At 43.2% G+C, this 22,057-nt stretch overlaps 2 protein-coding genes and 1 non-coding gene across 4 annotated transcripts; 2 read left to right on the top strand and 1 right to left on the bottom strand.

Annotated features, from left to right (window-relative positions):
* Nucleotides 1–1,378: 1,378 nt before the first annotated feature.
* On the top strand, nt 1,379–6,164 carry lpar6a (lysophosphatidic acid receptor 6a). The gene has a single exon (XM_061828152.1). The coding sequence runs from the start codon at nt 2,471–2,473 to the stop codon at nt 3,575–3,577; it is 1,107 nt and encodes a 368-aa protein (XP_061684136.1). The 5' UTR covers nt 1,379–2,470; the 3' UTR covers nt 3,578–6,164.
* A 10,204-nt stretch (nt 6,165–16,368) lies between these two features.
* On the bottom strand, nt 16,369–21,425 carry nek3 (NIMA related kinase 3). Of its 2 annotated transcripts, none has more exons than XM_061827163.1 (12): nt 21,172–21,217; nt 20,970–21,063; nt 20,472–20,599; nt 20,286–20,369; nt 19,521–19,588; nt 19,321–19,407; nt 18,723–18,777; nt 17,679–17,879; nt 17,491–17,596; nt 17,092–17,325; nt 16,650–16,767; nt 16,369–16,539 (listed from the first exon to the last, which is right to left on the bottom strand). In XM_061827163.1, the coding sequence occupies exons 3-12, from the start codon at nt 20,544–20,546 to the stop codon at nt 16,482–16,484; spliced, it is 1,086 nt and encodes a 361-aa protein (XP_061683147.1). In that variant the 5' UTR covers nt 20,547–20,599; nt 20,970–21,063; nt 21,172–21,217; the 3' UTR covers nt 16,369–16,481. The 2 variants fall into 2 exon arrangements, with proteins under 2 accessions (XP_061683147.1, XP_061683146.1); XM_061827162.1 differs by having other exon boundaries at nt 16,370–16,539; nt 20,472–20,569; nt 21,172–21,425.
* Nucleotides 21,426–21,984: 559 nt separating this feature from the next.
* trnak-uuu (transfer RNA lysine (anticodon UUU)) lies at nt 21,985–22,057 on the top strand. Its single transcript has one exon. It is a non-coding gene; the product is annotated as a tRNA-Lys (tRNA).

Here is a 22,057-nt window from a genome sequence, read left to right as displayed (position 1 = left end):
ATTGTCTTTAAAAAAAAAAAAAAAAAAAGTTTAATCCACTGTGACATTATGCACGGTTTGAACATTTAATTCCTTGATTGTACTATTGGCACCTGTTCAAACAGTCACCACTGTTTGGGGAAAATAACTGTAAATGCTGGGGCTCACTACATAGGATTCTATTTTCATAATGAAATTACATATAGACGACACGGTGAGAGCAGCTGTAGAGCGTTGGCCTCACAGTTCCGAGGATCAGGGTTCAAATCCCGGCCCCGCCTGTGTGGAGTTTATATGTGCCTGTGTGGGTGTGTAGATTTTTTCCCCGCACTCTGGTTTCATCCTACATCCCAAAAACATGCATTATTTGGAGATTCTAAATTGCCCCTAGGTGTGATTATGAGTGCGACTGTTGTCTGTCTCCATGTGCCCTGTGGTCGGCTGGGAACCAGTTCAGGGTGTACCCCACCCACCCCGTGCCCGACGACAGTTGGGATTGGCTCCGATACTCCTGTGACCCTTGTGAGGATAAGCGGCTAAGAAAATTTTTACTAATTGAAATCATGATACTTAAACATGCAATTGAGTTAGTCAATTCGATTTGTGTGTGTGTGTGTGTGTGTGTGTGTGTGTGTGTGTGTGTGTGTTTATTTTACTCGTACTGTAGCCTTCCCAGTTAGCGTGGATATTTGACTTCTAAGCTGATAATGGCACTGAACGTGTTATAGAAAACACACAAATGTTTTTTTTTTTTTGTTAGGTCCCGATCCATGATCCTTTTTTTTTCTTAATTAAAAAAAACTTCAGATTTTTTTTCCATTAATACTTCAATGAATAGTTCGTGAAAATGTTATTCACACAGTTCAGATGGTAACATTGATGTGTTGGGTATTTATTAAGGTTGTATATAATTTGTATTTATTTTTTTTATAGAACATATAAATCCTTGTCTGTGTGTGTTTGTCTCTACAAAATTTTGAGTTGAGGGCGTTTTATCCGTGTTTTGTTGTAAAGCGACACAAACCAGGGTTCACTGTAATGAAGTGCATGAAATGTAAAAGGATGCTCAGCTGCTCAGCTCCCTCCACGTGCAGCAGCGTTTTGTATGTCCTGCGGGAGCAGACAAAGGGAGAGAGGGGGGAGGGTCAGGGAGGCGGGCATGAGGGCCAAGTCCCAGCCCAGTCAAAGTACTAAAGCGTGTGTGTGAGTGAGAGACAGAGAGAGAGAGAGAGAGAGAGAGCAAGAGAGAGACGCAAAGGAGAAGCGGGCAACAGCTGCGGAAAGCAGCAGCTCTTCACTGAGATTGCTTGAAATATGCGGGAGGAGAAAGGACCAGGACCAGACTGAGAATTTTTTTTTGGGGGTGGGTGGGTGGGGGCGGAGTGGCAGTGGGGGAGAGGAAGAGAATACAGGACATAATCGACTGCCTTTGGTGGCCCATTTACTTGTGGATATGGCAGCCTTCCCTTTGTTTGACTTCCCATTCAAGAGGCGCACGGTGGGGGAGAGGTAGGGGGACACCGGCTCTCCCCCAACGGCTCTCCGAACTCACCATGAGCTAACTTCTGGACTTGCTCGAGGACATCAATAATGGGGATCACGGAGACAAGTCGAGAGGTTTGAATCATTGGGATCAAGTGTCTTTACCCTTTCCTCCTCCTTCCTGCTCCTTCCTTTGCCCCTTACACCCTACACTGGTGCATCAGAGATGCTACGGTAAAGACAGTGGGACAATGTCTGGGTAGATAAAGTATTCGCAACTACCCCCGAAGGCAACAATTTGGAACTTGCTCTTTTACTCAGGATATCCTTGAGACCCCACACCTACCCCATTCCCGTAGCGACTTCCATGTCAGTGGCTACGATAAAATACTTGCCAGACAGTGATAATGCCTCTGATGCCACCACAGAGGCCAGCAAACTTGGCACATTTTCACCTGGGGACTCCTAGAGATCTCTTCCTCCTTTTTTAGACCCTTAGCATTAAATTGGTACAACACAGACAAAACTGCAGAACTACAAGCCAGTGTCTGGTGTAAAATACTGCTTGGACAGCTCCTTCAGGAGAAGTGAGTCTCTGGTGTTAAATTTCCCACGTTGGGAGCTGCCGCCTCTCCAAGGAACCTGGCAAATTTGGCACCTTAAAACCAAGCCACAACACCTGTGGCAGTATCGCTTATAAAGTTGCCACTGTGGCACAGAATCTGAACGATTTGCAGGTCAACTTCCAAACCAACACTATTTCCTTTTACCACGTCGTGAACTTTTTGGGACTGATCCCTTGGCTGACTTGAATCCAACTTCCCACCCCTGGTCCTGGAATTCCCTTACACATAGCCGATACCGCAGAAGCCGGCGAATTTGGAACCTTTCACACAGGACATCATTGACGCCAAGCATCAGAGACTTAAGCTACATCCTTGTTACTGTTTTAAGTTGAAGTCCTCTTGGCCAGTTTGGAATTCCCTTAAACAGAGCCAGGGTACTGTGAATGGGGGCTTCTGTCACCATGATGTTCAACAATATCCCGTCATTGGGGTCCAGCAACGTCTCGGCGGGCAACTGGAGCTGCAGCAAGAATGATGACTTCAAGTACCCGCTGTACAGCACGGTGTTCAGCTTGGTGTTCATGGTTGGCCTCATCACCAACGTGGTGGCCATCTACATCTTCACCTGCTCGCTCAAGCTGCGCAACGAGACCACCACTTACATGATGAACCTGGTGGCGTCCGACCTGCTCTTCGTCTTCACGCTGCCCCTGCGCGTCTTCTACTTCATCAACCGGAGCTGGCCCTTCGGCAGGGTGCTTTGCAAAGTGTCCGTGTCGCTTTTCTACACCAACATGTACGGAAGCATCCTCTTCCTCACATGCATCAGCGTGGACCGCTTCCTGGCCATCGTCCACCCCTTCCGCTCACGGACGCTGCGCACAAAGCGGAACGCCAAGCTGGTGTGCGCCGCCGTTTGGGTCCTGGTCCTCTCGGGCAGCGTGCCCACAGGCTTCCTGCTGGACCCCACATCCCGGCAGCACCACCACACCAACGCCACCTTCTGCTTCGAGAACTTCTCCTCCAACCAGTGGAAGTCACACCTCTCCAAGATGGTCATCTTCATCGAAACGGTGGGCTTCGTCATCCCGCTGCTGCTCAACGTGGGCTGCGCTGTCAGAGTGCTGCAGACCCTGCGGCGCCCCCACGCGGTGAGCCAAGGCGGGGGCAAGCTGAACAAGACAAAGATCCTGCGCATGATCGCCGTACACCTCACCACCTTCTGCTTCTGCTTCATACCCTACAACGTCAACCTGGTCTTCTACTCCCTGGTGCGCACCAAGACCCTCAAGGGCTGCTTCGCAGAGTCGGTGGTGCGCACCATCTATCCAGTGGCGCTGTGCATTGCGGTCTCCAACTGCTGCTTCGACCCCATCGTCTACTACTTCACTTCAGAGACCATCCAGAACTCCATCAAGAGGAAGTCACTGGTAGGGCGGCCGTGCGACGCCAAGTTGTCTGAGGCGCTCCAGTCGGAATCGAGCTCCCACCTGCAGTGCAGCTTGAAGAACCTCAAAGCCAAGATGCTACACAATGAATCCCCGGTGTGACACTCTCTTTTACCCTTTTTTTGCAAGTTCTAAATGACAACATCCAGTACGGGGAACTTGCCTCTGTGGATTTGTGAGGCCCTTCACATACTCCTTGTTGTCCTTCCGATGAGGATTATACTGTCATTGTGCGACTGAATGGAAGGGAGCGAGAACTCTTAATAGTGCATGTGTATTTGTTAATAACTGTAGCACACCAAAATTAATAGTTATATGGAGGTGAAGGTCCCGTGGGTTGTTTGTGCAGTGGATGAAATTCTTTAATAAACCAATCCATTCACACCAGAAAAACAAAACAAAACAGCAGTTTATTTTAGATATCTGAAAAATGTACATAGACAAGGAGCAGAGGTGGTAGACAGAAGTCACATGACTTTGAGAATCCAGAGACCGGTTTGGGACTCTATGATTGTGAATGTGTTAGTACAGTTAACTAATGCAAATCCAGATACCGAATATGAAGTGTCTAATGTCGTGTGTGACTGAGAAAGACTTTTGAATATTATGACCTGCTTAAAATGTTAAAATTTGAAGACTTGAGACTGCACGTATGTTTTTTTTTTTGCACCCACTTCTACACACTCTGACTGTGAGGAAGTGCGTGGCTAGTATTGCTCGGGCGGGCATTACTAACTTCCTTTGCGGAAGTTTTGCGCAACCTTTGAGCAAAACTGTACACGCGGCAGACACTTAATTGGGTACACCCCGCATGCATTATGATTCCGGTAGATCAGCGCATAGGAGCTGTGAAAAATATCTGCACTTGTAACTCTCCTGTTATGTCAATGAAAGTGAAGTACCTTCTCACTTTTTTGTGTGAGGTTAAATAAGTTCTTATGATATATGACATGTAGTGCCATTTTACCGGGTCCCTTTTAGTCTCTTGTGTCACGGCTGGGTCAAAATGTTGAATGTGCCGTGTATTGTAGGAAGAAAGTGTTTGCAAATTCCAAAGTACAGTAATTTCAAAAATCTACATGGACATAAAAATAAACAGAGACACCAGTTCAATCCCAGATTTAGTATACAGTATATTTATATTTTTGTAAGTGTATATTAATTTAATTCATTAACACGGGTCAGTTTGACCCACATAAACCCAAGGAGATTGCAAATAAATTTAATAAAACAACAAGAAAATAACACACACACACACACACACAATGAGAACTTTTATCCAGTTTATTTTAATTTCTGATTTATAATTATAGATTTTTCAGAACGTTAACGTGCAGAGGAGAAGTATTAAGGCACGGTTTCCACATTTAAAGATAAATTTTAAAATTTATAAATATATTTTTTTAAAACAAAAGGCCAGCATAGAGGTTTTATTTATTTTAATTTTTTTATTTGAAAATGTATAATTTGTAATGATTTATTGAATAATTTCCTTTCTTTTTACATTGCTGGATATTCAAAAAATATATATTTTTTAGATTTGAAACATTTGCATTTGTCTTGGGACATGGCAGGAGGGTTACATTTGCAACTTAAAAATGATATGAAATAAAGTTTTAAAATAAAGTTAGCAGCAGCAGTTGTATTTTTTTAATATTTAAAAAAAATTTTTAAATTTTCTTTTAAAACATCAACATGAGTCCATTTTAGCCACAACATAACAGAAAAGATTGTATATGTGTTTGGAATTTCAAAACATAAGAAAAAAAAATATTTATATATTGATGTCAACAGAAGATGCTGTCCAAAATACGCTCAAGTGTTATTTTCCTGATTTTTTTCAATAGGTCAACATAGCAGGAGAGTTGGGGTGTTAGCAAATTCTACATTTTTAATAAATAGGGGGAAAAAAGCACGCAGAATTTAAAGACAAAAATGAAAAAGGGTTATTTTGACATGCAACAGTACAGAATGGATCAAGTCTTGCAAGATAACAGGAGATTTAGGTGTTTGCAAACTCAAGAATGATGTTTAAAAAAAAAGGAAATGGTAAAAAAAAAAAAAAAGTAATTTTCTTCACATTTTTGACATTTTGTGATTAAAAAATTGCTCAGTTTTGAATAACATGAGAGAATTGTTTGTCAGGGATTCCTGAGACGTCTTTCGCTGAGTGCTTGACGGTTCTCGTGTGGCTTAACCGTTGGTTACTGAAGAAAGTAAAGATTTCAATTGTGCAGGTAAGCCAAAAAATGTGGTCAGCGCACGCAACTATCTCAGCAAGAACCGGCTTAAATGGATCAGCTGGAACAACAGAGGGTCTTTGAGGTTGATCTTCATCTTTCTTGGCACACTACATGAGGTCTTTGAGGAACATCGTAACGAATACTTGGAAAAATGCAAAGCCGACGCCTGACCGTGACGATTTCACACGGAACGGGCCCGTCAAGGATACGGTGCTCAAAACGCTGTTGTGAAAGCAAACAAAACGGACCATGAAGTTTTTTTTTTTTTTTTTTTTTTGCCATGGCGCAGACGGGCACAAACCAGTTCAGAGTAAAGTAACAGCCTGGAAATTGTATACGTTTATAGAAACCCAAAATTTACATTCATTGTCAGACACCTTCAACCCACCTAAAATAAATAAGTGACTCGTGACCACGCCCACCAAATCATTTTATGTTGTGGGAAGAAAAAGAAACTGTTAAGCAGTCTTCCTGTTTGTTAGTTAACTACTTCCAGGTTCATGGATTATGCCAGCCAATCAAACGCGACTACTATAAGGCCTATTCCTCTGAAATATTGTTCACAAGTCCATCAACTCTGTCAGTGAGCACTTCTCGTTCCATTCTCAAAATGACATATTCTGCGGCTTCCCAATTTATAGCTCGTTTGAGAGTTGTAGAATATCCGTGACCGACTGTTTGCTGCTGTGAAACAAGGTCACGACAAACCCAGAAGAGTGGTACTGAACAGGATCTTCGCTGGGGGAGGAAATAAACAAAGCTTCTTTTGCATATACAAGCCTTATCTAATCAGCTTGACCTCTCCCTCCTACTGACAAGACGCAGACATGAATTCTGCTTGCCTTTTTATCTTCCTCTTGCATTTCAAGAGTACACAACGCTATCACGCTTGCGCACAGCAGTTGTGTTTTGGCTCACAAGCTCCGTCAGGGTCATCCCAGGCCATACCATCTACCGGGTCGACTCAGCTTCCTGTCCCTCTGGGTTGAAGGCGGCTGCAAGTCGGAGACACTAAAAGGACGTTCAACAAAGTTTAAAGGAGTTGCTTGAATCATTTTTAGCAAGCACTTTTCATTGCATTTGCTCAAAACAGTTTTTGAAAATGTGAAAATATCACTTGGGCAGCTGTGCTGAGTCCAACTTTATACTCAAACTCATTGACTGCTACATCAAAAAGGGTTTAGAATTTTCCGCGGATTCACGGAATTCTGAGTTTTTTCAGCTGAAAATTTCATTGTTGTGAAACGTGGAGATTCGTTGAGAAAATTTGGGGGTGGGGAGGCTGTGATCAAGATCGGCCGCCAGCATCTAGCGGCACCGCTCGTCGTGAAATTAGTCACAGCTGTGATGGTGGAAAGTGGCTTTGCTACCTGTTTACGGCATTGCTGTTTGCATTAAATGTGGTGTTTATAATAACGACAACATTCCGATTTCCGGCAGCGTTTTGGCAGTATTTCATCAGTATTTTCACTCTGATGTTAACATTTCTTAGAGAAGCGTTCTGTTCACTACAGGATAGATATCACTTCTAGACATACGTACGCATATGTTATCGAGCGGTCTGCACAATTTCCAGTATGGCCAAAGTCTTGGAGGGAAAAGACGAAGATTACTTGTGTACTTATTTCTGAAATGTAACGTGTAACTGCAGTAGCCTATTTGATATAAATTTCATTAAGTTTGGCAAAACTATTTTGGTTGTTTGGACTCGTATTATAAGTTTTCAAAATGTTACGATTGCCCTGTATTTACACTGTTAGACGTAACCAGAGGTCAGCATTTAACTGGATGTTTTATCAAAAAAATTGGTGCCCAAAGGGACCCCGCCTTCCAAGCCATACATTTTCAATGTTTTTCCAAATTGGTCATTCTCATCCCTACACATAAAGAACCCACAAAACTGCCAAACTAAAAAAGTCGTGAAAATTGCTGTGTCAAACATGGCTTTAACGCAAAGATCCCCTCAGATTCCAAGATCTAAAATTGTTGTTTCCACACATGAAAAATTGTGAAATCAAGCTGGTTCTTTCACACAAATCTTGCAAAATCACTGGATTGAAGACTACATTTTCACAAAGATTCCTCAATATTGTCACATCGACGACTTGTTTCCCACTCCCCCCTCCTCTCCCTCGAAGGTAGTTGTATCAAAGACAGTCACACAAAGATCTTGTGACACCCTGGAAAATTGCTCCATAAAACGGTTTACATGTAGACCAAAGTAAATTAGCTTATTTTATTTTTTTTTTTTTTACGTGAGTGACAATGTGAGCTCACAAAATTACTACTTTTATTATGTTCCCCTCACCCTCCCACAGAAAGACCCAGAAAATTACAGCAACAAAGACAGTCTTCACCTGAAGTATGGCAATAAATATGTGCCACCAGTATTTGATTTTGAAATGGCACAGAAAACAGGATTTGAATTTGAAATGTAAAGTGATCACATTTTCAATAATTGGATTTCAGTGTTGGTCGTGAGGATAAGCGGTGAAGAAAATGGATGGATGGATGAATGTATTTCAGTGTAACTTTTCAATATTAACAATTCAACTGGCTACAATTCGCTGTCTAAAATTCACCGCCTGTGCATCCAAGCAGGGTTACTTCAGGTCAGAAGCAAGCAGTCAGCCAATCCAGTTACGCTTTCTTAGTATGTGACATCACGTGACTAAGAAAGCGTAACAGTGATTGGCTGGGTGTTTGGTTCTGACCTGGAGTAACCCTGCTTGGATGCACAGGTGGTGAATTTTAGACAGCGAATTGTAGCCAGTTGAATCGTTAAGATTGAAAAGTTACACTGAAATAAAACTCTTGAAAATGTGATCACTTTACATTTCAAATTCAAATCACATATTTACTTCCATACTGAAGAGCCCACAAAAGCGTTGCGTTCAAAGACCGGTCTTTCACGCGGCTGTCCTGGAAAATTTCTGCATCGGCACCGATCCCGCAAGCTCGCTTCATCAAAGATTGTTCTGTCATGCAGAAAATGCCGCGTAAAAGATGTTCCTTCACACGTAAATACGGTAAAATCGACACATCTTCAGAAACAAATACATCAAGTATATATACCTGAAAAATCTACTGAGTCATTTGAGATCACATGTCAAAGGGAGGAACTCGCTCGGAGGAGGGGATGGATAATGTTCGTGGGGAGGAGGGCAGCCGGGGGGGGGGGTCCTCTGTCGAGTATAATGAAGCATTCCCCCCCTCTCCCCCGTTGAACGCATCGCGTGGCCCTCCAACTTACATTGTGAGGAAATGTCTGCTATTACGCTGATAGGACCTGCAATACATTTGCGATAGGAGACTGTCAGCTACGACAACAACGTCTGCTATGTGCTCTCCCACCTTGTTTTCACTCGCGCTATCACACAGTAACATGTTTTATATCGGCAGGCCAGACGTGTCGACTTATGCGGCGATTGAGGGAGCGCGGCAGACGACAAGAAGAGGGGGCGGATTGCGTGGATAGGGAGACCAGCGCAAGGCCGTGTGATCGGTGTAAAAAAATGAGAAGCAGCACCGGGCTAATAAACGGTAACAAGAAAAAGAGTGGCGGTGTGAGACTGAATCCAGCCGTCACATGACCCCATCGCCACCCCATGTAAGCACATTTAGTCAGTCTGTGAGCGTGGCTTAGCGTTAGTGTGACAAAACGCAACACTGGCATGTCAACGTAAACCGCAGCTCGATAGTTCGATAGTTCAAAACGACTGTTCTTTCATCACAAAATCCCCCAAAATTGCTGCCTCAGCGACTACTTTTTCTTCAGAAATCCCCAAATCACATCAAAAACGTTTTAGTCACACACAAAACACTTTGCCCGTAGAGATCCTGTAAAAATGTCCAATGGACCTTTCCGATGGCGACCTTAAGCTCCACCCCCTTAGCCATGTCCCACAAGCTTTCAAAATGGCGATTGAACAGAACATGTTTGAATTTGATTCTGTATTGCATATTCCAGATAATATTGTTTGTTTTTTGCCAAATGCGTCAGACTTGAGGTCTCAACTATTTCACGCAAGGATATGTACACGGAATTAAGATTTTGGACGGAGGAGGATGCAATGTCAGAGTTGCAGCGAAATGTTGGCGATCGATGCAAAAAAAGTTTGACGCCATACAAACTTCATATTGAAATCCAACAGGATAAAATAATAGAATCGTACTGCGCGTGTAAAGCAGCGTGAGTACTTTTTACTTGGAAAGATCACGAGTAATATCATTGTAGTCTTTATAAGTGAGTGGGTGTATTCATTTGACTTGGCTCGTAATGGAACCCGGAGCTCTGTATTGAAAGTCCGATGTGATACAAATAGGCAAATAGACGTTTCTCTTGCATGACGTGGCGCGTTTACGTATCACTAAGCTGAGTCTTTGGCATAAAACAGGACACACTTCATTCAGCAGGTCAGTGATACACTAACAGAGTGAAAGTTGTTCTCCTGCAATGGATAATGAAATCAAACTCAGAGAAGATACTTCTCCTCACTTACCTTCGTACATACAGCCTTGTGTTTGTGGACATTGTCCACATTTAGTTGTACGCGTGCTCTTCCACGAGCCTTAATCCATCGTAGACACTTCGTCAACCGCGTTTTAGGCTTTGGAAAATAAATCAAGCGGGCCCCTTGTAACCTTGCAGGATATCTTTCATCAGAATTGCACGTTCCCCAAGCACATCTGAGGACCATTTTCTCCGTAACATTAACTTTTCCAAGCGCGCGCTACTGACAACCAGCATTGCTTGTGGGAGAATATGTCGAGAGGGGCGTGTCAAGCCAAGGGTTAAGACAATGAGGCTATCCGATTGGCTATTATTGTACGAGTGAGTGACAGGTCGGAAAGGTCCATTGGCTGATGGGTTTGTCAGCAAATAAATGACTCATCAAACGCCGCTGTGTCAAAGAGAGTCCATTCACATGGAAAATGCAGACTGAAAGTATCTGCCATTAACGTTAACGATTCCCATCAAGTTTGAGCTGGCTGCACATTTGTCGTGTGCTTTGGGTCCGGTTTCCTCCGGGAGCTCCCGAACGGCTCGCCCCGCCGACTCGTTGACGTTAATCCTCTGGACGTTTTAAGCAGAGCCGACAGGCCACTGGTGCGACCGACAGCCTCACAAAAGACTCGCGACTTCACAGAATAACGACCGTGGTACTCAAAATTGTGTTGATGAAGACTTTTAGTTCCCAAAATAAACCAACCAGGAAAAAAAGCTTGTTCTATGATGCATAAAACTCACAAATGATTGCGGTTGCGGTTTTCTCTTGGTAGTCCCTAACCTCACAAGTGTGAGGCGTACGTGCTTATAATACATAATAAACACTTTTGTCGTTTTTAATCAAAGTGTTTTCCGTGTACTGTGGACTTTTATCCAAACTAAACTGGGCCCTGACACTGAAGGCTTCCAGTGTTGAATCGGTTGTGACTAATATACGTGTAAACCATTTGAACCTGTGCAGAATCACAAGATGCGAGTAATGGAATGCACCGCAGAACACCCCCCACACTTGCAGCACACATACAAAACAGAGGCATCCGCGTGCCGGATCGCAAAATGCTTTCCGAGCAACCGAATACCCCCTATCCGCACCCCACACAGCGGGCAGTCCGGGCTTTGGTCCGGCAAGAAAACTCTTACGTCATTGGAGGTGGACGCCACCTTCCCATCAACTTCATTCCCAGAGGGGACCTCGGTCACGACCTCCAGAGATGTGCCTGGTGTCTCGACGACCTGCTCAGGTTGTGGATCCATCACGACTCCTTCGGACTCTACCCTCATTACCAAGCCCTCCGTAGTCATTAATTCGGACTCCACAGAGGACACTCAGTTCAACCTACTCGGTGAGGTCCACCCGCTCCCCGAGCTACACCATTCGGTCTCACGGACCTGCGTACCTATTGACGCGCACTTCCCTGGGTAGGAGATTTCGTTGTCAGGGCCAACGGACACTGACCTTGTTTGGACCTGGTGCTTCCACCTAGTGGGCTGGTCCCAGCGCCCACTGGGTAGGTTGGGTCACGCTTTCCAAACATGTCCAACTCTAAACATGTTGGCGAGACAGCTTCGCACACACAGGCACAGCCCCGCCTCTAGCTGCCCTGGCACCCAACTTGATCCGCCAGAAGGGTGGTCCTGGCCGTTTATTTCATCCATAGCTTTGTGACCGAGATAAGGGGGATAGCTGGTCAGGCGCACCCCCTGGGTTGGGACTGGCCAAAACTTAGCCGACAAGGGTCCAAGACAAGTCCCGGACCCAAGTCGTTACCGGCGGTACCACGTGGAGGTGCGGCCATGTAACTACTGCTCCTCGATCTAAGGGATTGACTTGCCCAGGGTCAACCCACCGTTTAGTGACCAAGGACTCTCGCCGGACCACCCGTGACCCGGCGGGCCCCGGCCTTCCCACTCTCCCTCGGGAGTTGTACTGAGCAGGGCCCAAGTCGATGGGCACCTTAAGAGAGTCATAGTTACTCCCGCCTAAAAATGACATGAGCGAAAAAAGCAGAGGAACACAACAACTTCTGTTTTGTGCTGCACGTCGACAGCTTCGGGCCATTGCATTCAGAATATCCAGTACAATATCCACCATATAAAGTGAAGAAAACAAGTATTTGAACACCCTGCTATACTACAAGTTCTCCCACTTAGAAATCATGGAGGGCTCTGAAATTGTCATCGTAGGTGCGTGTCCACTGTGAGAGAGATAATCGAAAAAGAAAAATCCAGAAATCACAATGTATGATTTTTTTTAACGATTTATTTGTGTAATACAGCTGCAAATAAGTATTTGAACACCTGAGAAAAACAATGATAATATTTGGTACAGTAGCGTTTGTTTGCTATTACAGAGATCAAACGTTTCCTGTAGTTGTTCACCAGGTTGGCACACACTGCAGGAGGGATTTTGGCCCACTCCTCCACCCAGATCTTCTCGAGATCAGACAGGTTTCTGGGCTGTTACTGGGAAACACAGAGTTTCAGCTCCCTCCAAAGATTTTCTATTGGGTTTAGGTCTGGAGAATGGCTAGGCCACGCCAGAACCTTGATATGCTTCTTATGGAGCCACTCCTTGGTTTTCCTGGCTGTGTGCTTCGGGTCATTGTCATGTTGAAAGACCCAGGCACGACCCACCTTCAATGCTCAGACTGAGGGAAAGAGGTTGTTCCCCAAAATCTCACAATACATGGCCGCGGTCATCCTCTCCTTAATACAGTGCAGTCGTCCTGTCCATTGTGCAGAAAAACACCCCAATCTATGTGTCCTGCGATTGGCTCGTAACCAGTTCAGGGTGCACCCCGCCTCCTGCCTGTTGACAGCTGGGATAGGTTCCAGCACTCCGGCAACTGTTGTTAGGATAAGTAGCTAAAAAAAATATACTACATACTAATCTGACAACTGTGTGAGGCAAAATCTCACTAGTTGACACCTGTGTGCTGCTAGTACTACTAGTACAAATTTTCAACAAGTCAACATTTTTGCTTCAATACTAATGTGTAGTTGTCCTATGTATGCCCACAAGTGTGCAGAAATGTCACATAGTAGCGGAAAAACAAGTGTTACCAGTAAGACACACTTCTTCTACGACTGCACTGAATTGTGTTACTAGTGAGGGCAAAAAGTTTACCAGTACGTGAACCTTAAAACTGGTCATCCTTGATCGGGAGTAAATACTTGGACGGCTTTTCATGGCCGTCTGTCGCTATATGAAAATATTTTTATTCATGAATTGTCCACTCTCATTTCCCCGTCACACATGTTGCTGACCAACTCTGAAATTGGGGAAATAAAAGTAAGCAAATGTCACAATATGACTCTGTGATTTCTCAACTCACTCTATTTCCTCTTCTTCACGTTGTAACAATTTTTTGTTTTGTTTTGTTTTTACAAAGCATTGTCTTCTGTGCAGAAATATTTGATGAGATGGTTCGGTGCATTAATTGGTCACCAGCTGGAAAAAGGCAAACTCCATTTCTGTTCCTCGTTTCATGAAATGCAAAAGTGTAGCCAACTGTCACTTGTTGACGATGACGTGTTTGGGCCTGGCTTTCTTTAGCCAAAGCAATACTCAAAACAGGGAGGCAAAATTCACATTTGAAGTTACATTTATTTCCATTTTCCATTCATTATTAATGTCTCACTCATTGCTTACAAATATATTAAGTATAAAATAAATGAATAAACATACATGTTATCTGATATAAAAAAAAAATTCATTTTGTTTATTTATACAATAGGTGGCACGGTGAGTCAGCTGGTAAAGCGTTGACCTCACAGTTCTGACAACCCGGGTTCGATTCCGGCCCCTCCTGTGTGGAGTTTGCGCGTTCTCCCCATGCCTTCGTGGGTTTTCTTTAGGCACTCCAGTTTCCTCCCACATCCCAAAAACATGCAACATTAATTGGACACTCTAAATTGCCCCTAGGTTTGATTGTGGCTGTTGTCTGTCTCTATGTGCCCTGTGATTGACTGGCGACCAGTTCAGGGTGTACCCCGCCTCCTGCTCGTTGACAGCTGGGATAGGCTCCAGCACTCCCCGCGACCCTCGTGGAAAATAAGTGGCTAAGAAAATGGTTGTATATTTAATATCACTTTGATTTGTAATGATCGATTTATTCATTCATTCATCTTCCGTCACAGACGTGGTGGAGTCTGTCCGAACTATCTTCGGGTGGGAGGCGGTATACACCCTGAACTGGTCGCCAGCCGATCTTACTAATCATTTATTAATTACTAATATTAGAATATTTCAAATTTATATAGATTTTAATGGTAAGCGAAATGTCAAGTAAAAGAAGTAGTTATCTAAAGTGTGAGCAGGATATACCATATAAAAGCAATGAAAAGAAAATACTAGCAGGCTCCATCTCCATCTCATTGGCAGCTGTTCAAATACTTTTCTCCAGCCAGAATACAAATTGTCAACTAATTTTGTACACCCCCCCCCCGCCCCTCGCCAAGCTTTTAATGTGACAAGACAAAGAGAGGAAGTCTGACTGCCTTCACTTCCCTTCAGCGGTGCTCACAACAACTGAAAGATCCCCACTTGAACAAACGCATCCATCGTCTCAGCTCCTCATCCTCACGAGGGTTGTGGGAGTGCTGGGGCCTATCCCATGATCATTGGGCAGGAAGTGTACCTGAAAGTATACCCTGAACACAACTACGAATTAATCCTCAAAGTGTGGCTCCTTCTTGTGGTACACTAAAGAAACTACCCAAGTTGTATTTAACATTAAAACAATTTAAAATTTTGAAGTTTAAGACAATTCAACAATATTCACAAGCAAATATTCTTTATCCTCTGACACATATGATTACTTCAGTGTACTGATCTTGTTTTATTTGAGTATTATGTAGGTATTGTATGACCTCCTGGTTGCACAAGGTCAATGGAGATTGAAGTATGAAATCATGATGCACGCACTAGTTAATTCTTTCCATTTTGTAGTATTCTTAAAACATATTAAATCACGTTGCAACATAGCTTTTTCAGTCATTAGCGCGATAAGAATTAAATGTGGTCACAAATGAAGTTTTAACTGTATGTTTACGCGGCAGCCGCTAGCTAACCTTTGGGCGCTGCAGACTCCACCCAGTGTCTCTTCGTGGTCTGCGAGCCACCATGTTGCCCTTTTTCCCAACTATAGAGAGAAGACCTTTAGTCTAAATGTGTTAAAAGGGAGGGGTGAGCCGAGGGTGGTGGTGGGGGCTATAGGAAGCAGACATGAAAACATTGCGGTGGACTCAGAGTGACGTGACCTCCCAAAGACCCCCTTGCTGTGGGAATAATACTTCCTCTCGACAGAAGCTTCCAGACGGCCTGAGTGCTTGCGAACCTGATAAGTGAACAGATGAATGTTGGCGTTACATCAAGCTCACGTCGATCATCAATGCTTACGTTGGTTATTTTGGAATATAAAAAAAATATTTCAAAACAATATGGAGTCAGTTGCTTGTTTTAAGTGTTTTTATGTCTGTCATTTATTTTTTATCCATCCATTTTCTTAGCCACTTATCCTCACAAGGGTCGCGGGAAGTGCTGGAGCCTAACCCAGCTGTCAAAAGGCAGGAGGCGGGGCACACCCTTAACTGGTTGCCGGCTAATCGCAGGGCGCATCGAGACAAAAAGTCGCACTCACAATCACACCTTGAGGAAATTTAGAGTGTCCAAAATTAGTGTTGCACATTTTTGGGATGTGGGAGGAAACCCACGCAGGCACCGGGAGAACATGCAAACGCCGCACAGGGGGGTCCGGGATCGAACTCGGGACCTCAGAACTGTGAGGCCAACGCTTTCCAGCTGACCCACTGTGCTGTCCATGTTGTAAATTCAGCGTAAAAAATAAAATAGGCTTTCAAATTAAATCAGGAGAAATATTAAAAATATGAATATTTCAAATGTCAAAAAACAGGCTGAGCCAGAACCGACGTTACATTTTTTCTCATTTGTTTTGCATTGATGTAAATATTGAAACAATCAAAAAATGTAATCAAAATACAGCTATGCTGTAAAATTAGAACATTTATTTCTCATTTGTTTTCATCTTTCAATAAATTTAATGCACAAAGTAAAATTTAAATTACTAATGTGTAGAAAATTAAAATGGAAAGAGGGAGGCCAACAACTGAAAGACTAAAAGATTAGGGGAAAAAAGCCCAGAATTGAAATGTGTTTTTTCTACCCACTTTATTTTGTATCAAAAGACTAATATTGTACATTTTTAAATAATACAGAAAAGGACAATTTCTTTTAGAGCATTTTCTCCAGTTGACGCATCCAATCACACGGAGATTCTTCCTCAAAATCCCTGGGAGAGGAGATGAATAGGACATCATTTATATCGAGACATTGTACACACCCTGCAAAACTCTCAGATGATGTGATCACATCATCATAACAGGAACAATAAACGCTTACGTGTCGTCGTCGTCGGACCGCGGGTGCAGGCGGTCGTCGTCTACGGCAACTTCCTGTTCGGGGCCGTCTGTGTTGTCGCCTCGAGTCTGGGAAAGCGGACCAACTAGGGGACTTTCGCCTAAAAAAATAAAATAAAAATAATAATGAAAAATGATGAGGGTTCTTGTTGAAGTTACATCTGAAATCATATTTTGGAACCATAATCCATGCTTAAGACTTTATTTTTAATCCAAACCTAATCTTGAAACGCTAATTTCGATTTTAGAACCCTAATCCGGAACCCTAACGCCCGAGTTTGAAACTCTTCTTTGAAAGCCTAAACCCTGTCCTGATCCAGATCAGATCTGTAGAGAGAAAAATAAAAGTGCAATCCTGCCACCTACAGGTCTGGAGTGGCACATCACGAACTGCATTTGAGTGACCCCCAGGCACCACCCCTCACCGTCTCTGCGGATGATGAAGGTGCCGAAGGTTGGACTGAGCTCGGCTTTCCCTAACAGACTCAGCAGCCTCTCCGGCGGTTCCCGCCGCCACCTCCTCCGCCCCCGGCCCTCCTCCGGGACGTCATCGGTCGACAGGAGGCTGCCGTTGGCCAACATCTGCAGCGCCGTCTCAGAGGGCTCGGCCCAACGCCTCCGAAGGGCCGGCGCTCGGTCTTCGGCGTGAACCTCCGCACCTGCGGTAATGCAAATTCTTCAATGTCATGTACTCTTTTATTCCTCCAAAAAAAAAATACCTCTCCCCAAATAAATGACAACTTGCAAACGAGCACCCTCATCTGAATTTAGTTCTCTTAAAACTCCACTTTCACAAAAGCCCCGCCCCATCTTCTGGATGCTACCTTCCAAGGTCGTGGTTTGGATCAAGCTCTTCCCCTGGAGACCTTGAGGCACCTTCTTCCGTTTGTCCGAATTCCACCGCCTCCCCCGTTCCGTCGCCTGTATCGCCTTCAACGTTCAAAATTCAAGTTCAGATGCGCGGCCATCGGAACTACGTACGTCAGGGGTCACGGCGCCGCGGGGCCGCTACCTCGGAGGGCAGATGCGCTCGTAGCAGTCTGGATGCGCGGTGGGAGGTCAGGATGGTGCGCAGGGACGGCCGGTCCCGGGGGTCCGTCTTGAACATCTGCCTGAGCAGAAGCTGCAGCTCGATGGGCAGGTGCCCGGGCAGCGGGGGGTACGCCCCCCGGCACACTTTTAGGATCAGACTCTTCCAGCTGGGCGCTTGGAACTGAACACCAGGAGAGTTAAGAGATAATTTGCTGTGTCATGGCGAGTCATCAAACTTTGATTCACGCTTTATTTACACACAATGATGAAAACACGATTGTTTCACAATTTAACGTCTGGTATAGTGTTTCCAACACTTGATTGAGCTGAGTTGCAGTTTTTACATTTGAAAAATCTCATGGGACGCCATCAAACTAAAAAAGTCACATGAATATCCAGTGGTGCCTTGATAAACCAGTTTAATTTGTTCCTTGAAATGATTAAAAGTGGAATTATACTCGAAAAAAGTCGTAGTAAGCGGTAATTACATAAATATTTTTTTCTTTTTCAATTTAGTGCATATTGTGCGGTTTCTTTTAGTGTGTGGGCCTTGGTTTCTTTGGTGTGGAAGGCGACATTCAAGCAAATGCCTGAAAATGTTGATATTGTCAGTCTATCTGTTTTGTTCCACCGTTTGTGTTCATATAGCCATCCCCGAAAAGATTCTAGCAGCATTACACCGATGCTATTGGTTATCCCGTCTATGGTGTTTTGTGTGGTTTGTTAGTATTAAAACAGATGTTATTAAGGCGTAGCTATGTGGTTGTTTTAAAATATGTAATTATCTTTGTTTTATGTTCAGTAAATTTCAACTTGGAGTGGCATTAAATTGTTCACTATTGGCCAACCGATCGTTTTGTATGTAGGAAAAACTCATAAGTCGAGTCACCTATATCTCAATTCACCAATATTCAACAAATCCCCGGTCATCATGGTTCAGTATTTGCAAAATCCTCCTCCAATATTGACTGCAATACATATTTGCTGCAAATAGTTTGATGAGGTTGAAGAGCAGTGGAGTTACCGGGTGTCGTAGTGTGCACAGCTCGTAGAGGACACAACCCAGAGACCAAACGTCACTGAAAAATAGACAAAACCTCGTGATATTAGCGTCCATCCAACCTGTCATTCTAAGTACACCGCTGGTATTTGAGCTCCCTCAAGTGGTAAACAAAGAATTACTCAATTAATTATGTTGAACTGATTGCACATTATGTTTTAAACATTTATTTGAAAATGCAGCACAGTACAGTTTAGTTCAGTTGTATTTACCTTTAAAGTACAATACAGTTGTGTTTGATCGTGTAGAAGGCTTTCTTTTCAAACAACTATTTAGCTGCAAATTTGATTTGAAATACGTTTTATTTTTATTGTTTAAGTTGTTTTTTTCACCCCTGCTATTTCTAAGTGTGGTGTTACTTTTCAAAATGGGCATAATGTTGGAGTGGCTAACAATACTATTAAAGATACTTTCTAGGAATAAAACCGCCTTGCACTATTTTTACACTGTATTGTTATTGTATTATTATTTTTATTATATGTATTTGGGATTTTTTTTTTAATTACAACTGAATGGTTAGTAGAATGTACATACATAAATGATTTAAAAGTACCTACTGCACCTTTTATTGTTGTACGGTTTGTTGTCCCAGATCTCCGGAGCGACGTAATACGGCGTCCCAACATACGTACGGGCGTACGCCTTGGAACTGCAGTGTGAAAAATGAAATGAAACATGAACGCGACCTGGTTTTGGGACCAGGATTGACAGTTTCAAGTTTTACGGCAGATGATATGAATTGCAATTCATATGGAAAGTCACCTGTTCAGAACACACGCCGAGCCGAAGTCACCGAGCTTGACTGTCCCGTTATCGGTTAGAAAAATGTTCTGCAAAGAGACACACGATGGAATTCTTTGATTATGCAAGTGTTCTTAATATTGTGAGCGGTGTACTGTGTCATGTATACAATTGTGCTCCCCAACTTCTATTGAGCTAAGACACATATTTGAAAAAAAAAGGGAAAAATCCCATTACACAGCAAACAAAAATACCACAAAGAGTATATCTACTAAAATAATGGTCATCTTTTTTAATTACACGCAAATAAAGTTACTCACTGAGAAAAACGGACCCGTTTAGTTAAACACAAATCGATTATTGCGTTCTAGGAATGGAAGCTGAAGGGTGCACAGAGTAATTGTACCTAGTTGGGATAGGCTCCAGCACACCTCGCGAGGCTTGTGAGGATTAGCGGCTAAGAAAATGGATGGATGGGTCACTATATGTAGCTGGCATAGACAGATGAACAAAGATGCATGACTTGGAGGAGACAGAAAGGATCATTTTGGGGCCACTGAAGTTGAAATTGAATCATTTCCACAACAAGCCAAATAAAAATCAAAACACACTTGTAGAGTTTGTCCGACATAAAAATTGGACTGAAAAATTAACCCCTTCATCGGTTTTATTTTTGGTTTTATGTTCATCGGCGCTAGTATTTTTCTTTTGGCCTCACATAAGAACAAAGTTAAATCCTGTACATTTTTGGGGACATTTTTGACTTTGGAGCTTTTGCCGACTTACCTTGGACTTGAGATCTCGGTGCAAAACGCGCTTGTCGTGGATGTGCGTGCCAGCGGCACACATTTGAGCAAACCATTTCAAGATCTAAGAGTGGGGTAAAGAAAAAAGAACTTTTTTTTGTTATTCGCATCTGGGCTTGATCCCAAATTGTGACGTTTCACTGCATTTGAACTTAATGAGGCCTACGTCATCAACATGGAAGTGCTTGTTCTTCTGCTGCCGGATCTTGTGGAGCAAGTCTCCTCCGCTGCAGTACTCCATCACAATACACAAGAGGTTTTCCGCTGCATAAAGAAATACGCATCACATCGTGGCTGGGCACACACAAACGCAAACACACACAAAGATTCCATGACAGTGGTGGGACGTAATAAAATGCAAATACTGTGTTAGTCTACTTTTTGTCCCCTGATATCTGTGTCTTATCAGTACAAGCAATGTGCAAATGGATAAAATTTTGTGTTTGTTTCTATTTTGTGTGTGGATGTTATTTTTTGTTCAAGTGTATGTTAACAAGGGTATTTAATACATATACTGCAATTGACAGTAGAAAATAAATGTTGCTTTTATAATCAAGTACATTTCACTCTGTACTGTTATATTAAGTCAAGGAACTGAGTCAATCCTACTTTTACCTTTTTTTTTTAAACATAAGTACGTTTGCATGAGTATTTTGCCACTTACCTTCAAAAGCGTCATGGAAAGCTACAATATTTTCATGCTTCATAGTAGACAACAAGACAGCTTCCTTTCTTGACTTCTCTTGCTTGGATTCACTCTATACACATGTCATAATAGAAAATTGATATCAATTAGATGGGAATATTTGTATTTTATTAAAACTTTGACTATTTTTGTACACATAAAGCGTGTTTGTATATTTTACCTTTGGAAGCTGTATTTCCTTGACTACATACATCTCCTGAGTTTTGTTGCATTGAACTAACAAAGCCCGACCGAAAGACCCCTCACCGATGACTTTGTGCACAGAATACGACTCCATAAATGTCAAGAAAAATGGATGAAACACAGCATTTAAGTTGGGTTCACTGCTAGCAATAAACGCTTTTGGTTTGCAGGCGATAATTGCTTTAAAGCATTGTTATGGAAGTCGCTGTTACTTCCGGTTTGTAGAATGACGTATGGTGACGTAACATACTTTTTATGCCTGGCCGTGAGATGGCGCCAGAACATTACAATTGATATTTCTAATTTTATATAGAATAATAATAATTAAAAAAAAACAATTCGTGGAGACGGAAAACAACTACGGAAGTGTATTGCTTCTATAAAACAACACCGCAATAATATTACAAAATAATAACGATGTTAAAAATAATAATAATAAGGCGGCATGGTGGAGCAACTGCTTAGAGCGTGACAGTTCCAAGGTCTTAGGGTCAAATCCCGGCTGTCGGTGCCTGCGTGGGTTTTCTCGGGGCACTCCAGTTTCCTCTCACATCCCTAAAACATGCATTTATAGGAGGCTCCAAATTGCCCCTAGGTGTGATTGTGTCGCTATGTGTCCTGCGACTGGCTGGCAACCAGTTCAGGGTGCACCCCGCCTCCTGCCCGATGACGTTTGAGATAGCCTCCAGCACTCCCGCAACCCTCGTGAGGATTTGCACCAAAAAAGAAAAATAAAGATCCACGTGTGTCGTCGGTTACCAATAGGTGTCATGACACGTTCAGTGACAGAGCCCGGATAGCTCAGTCGGTAGAGCATCAGACTTTTAATCTGAGGGTCCAGGGTTCAAGTCCCTGTTCGGGCG

Source organism: Syngnathoides biaculeatus, chromosome 8 (genome assembly GCF_019802595.1).
Source record: "Syngnathoides biaculeatus isolate LvHL_M chromosome 8, ASM1980259v1, whole genome shotgun sequence".
NCBI lineage: Eukaryota > Metazoa > Chordata > Actinopteri > Syngnathiformes > Syngnathidae > Syngnathoides > Syngnathoides biaculeatus.
The sequence above is the reverse complement of the archived record's forward strand: the minus strand, read 5'-3'. Positions and strand labels throughout refer to the sequence as shown.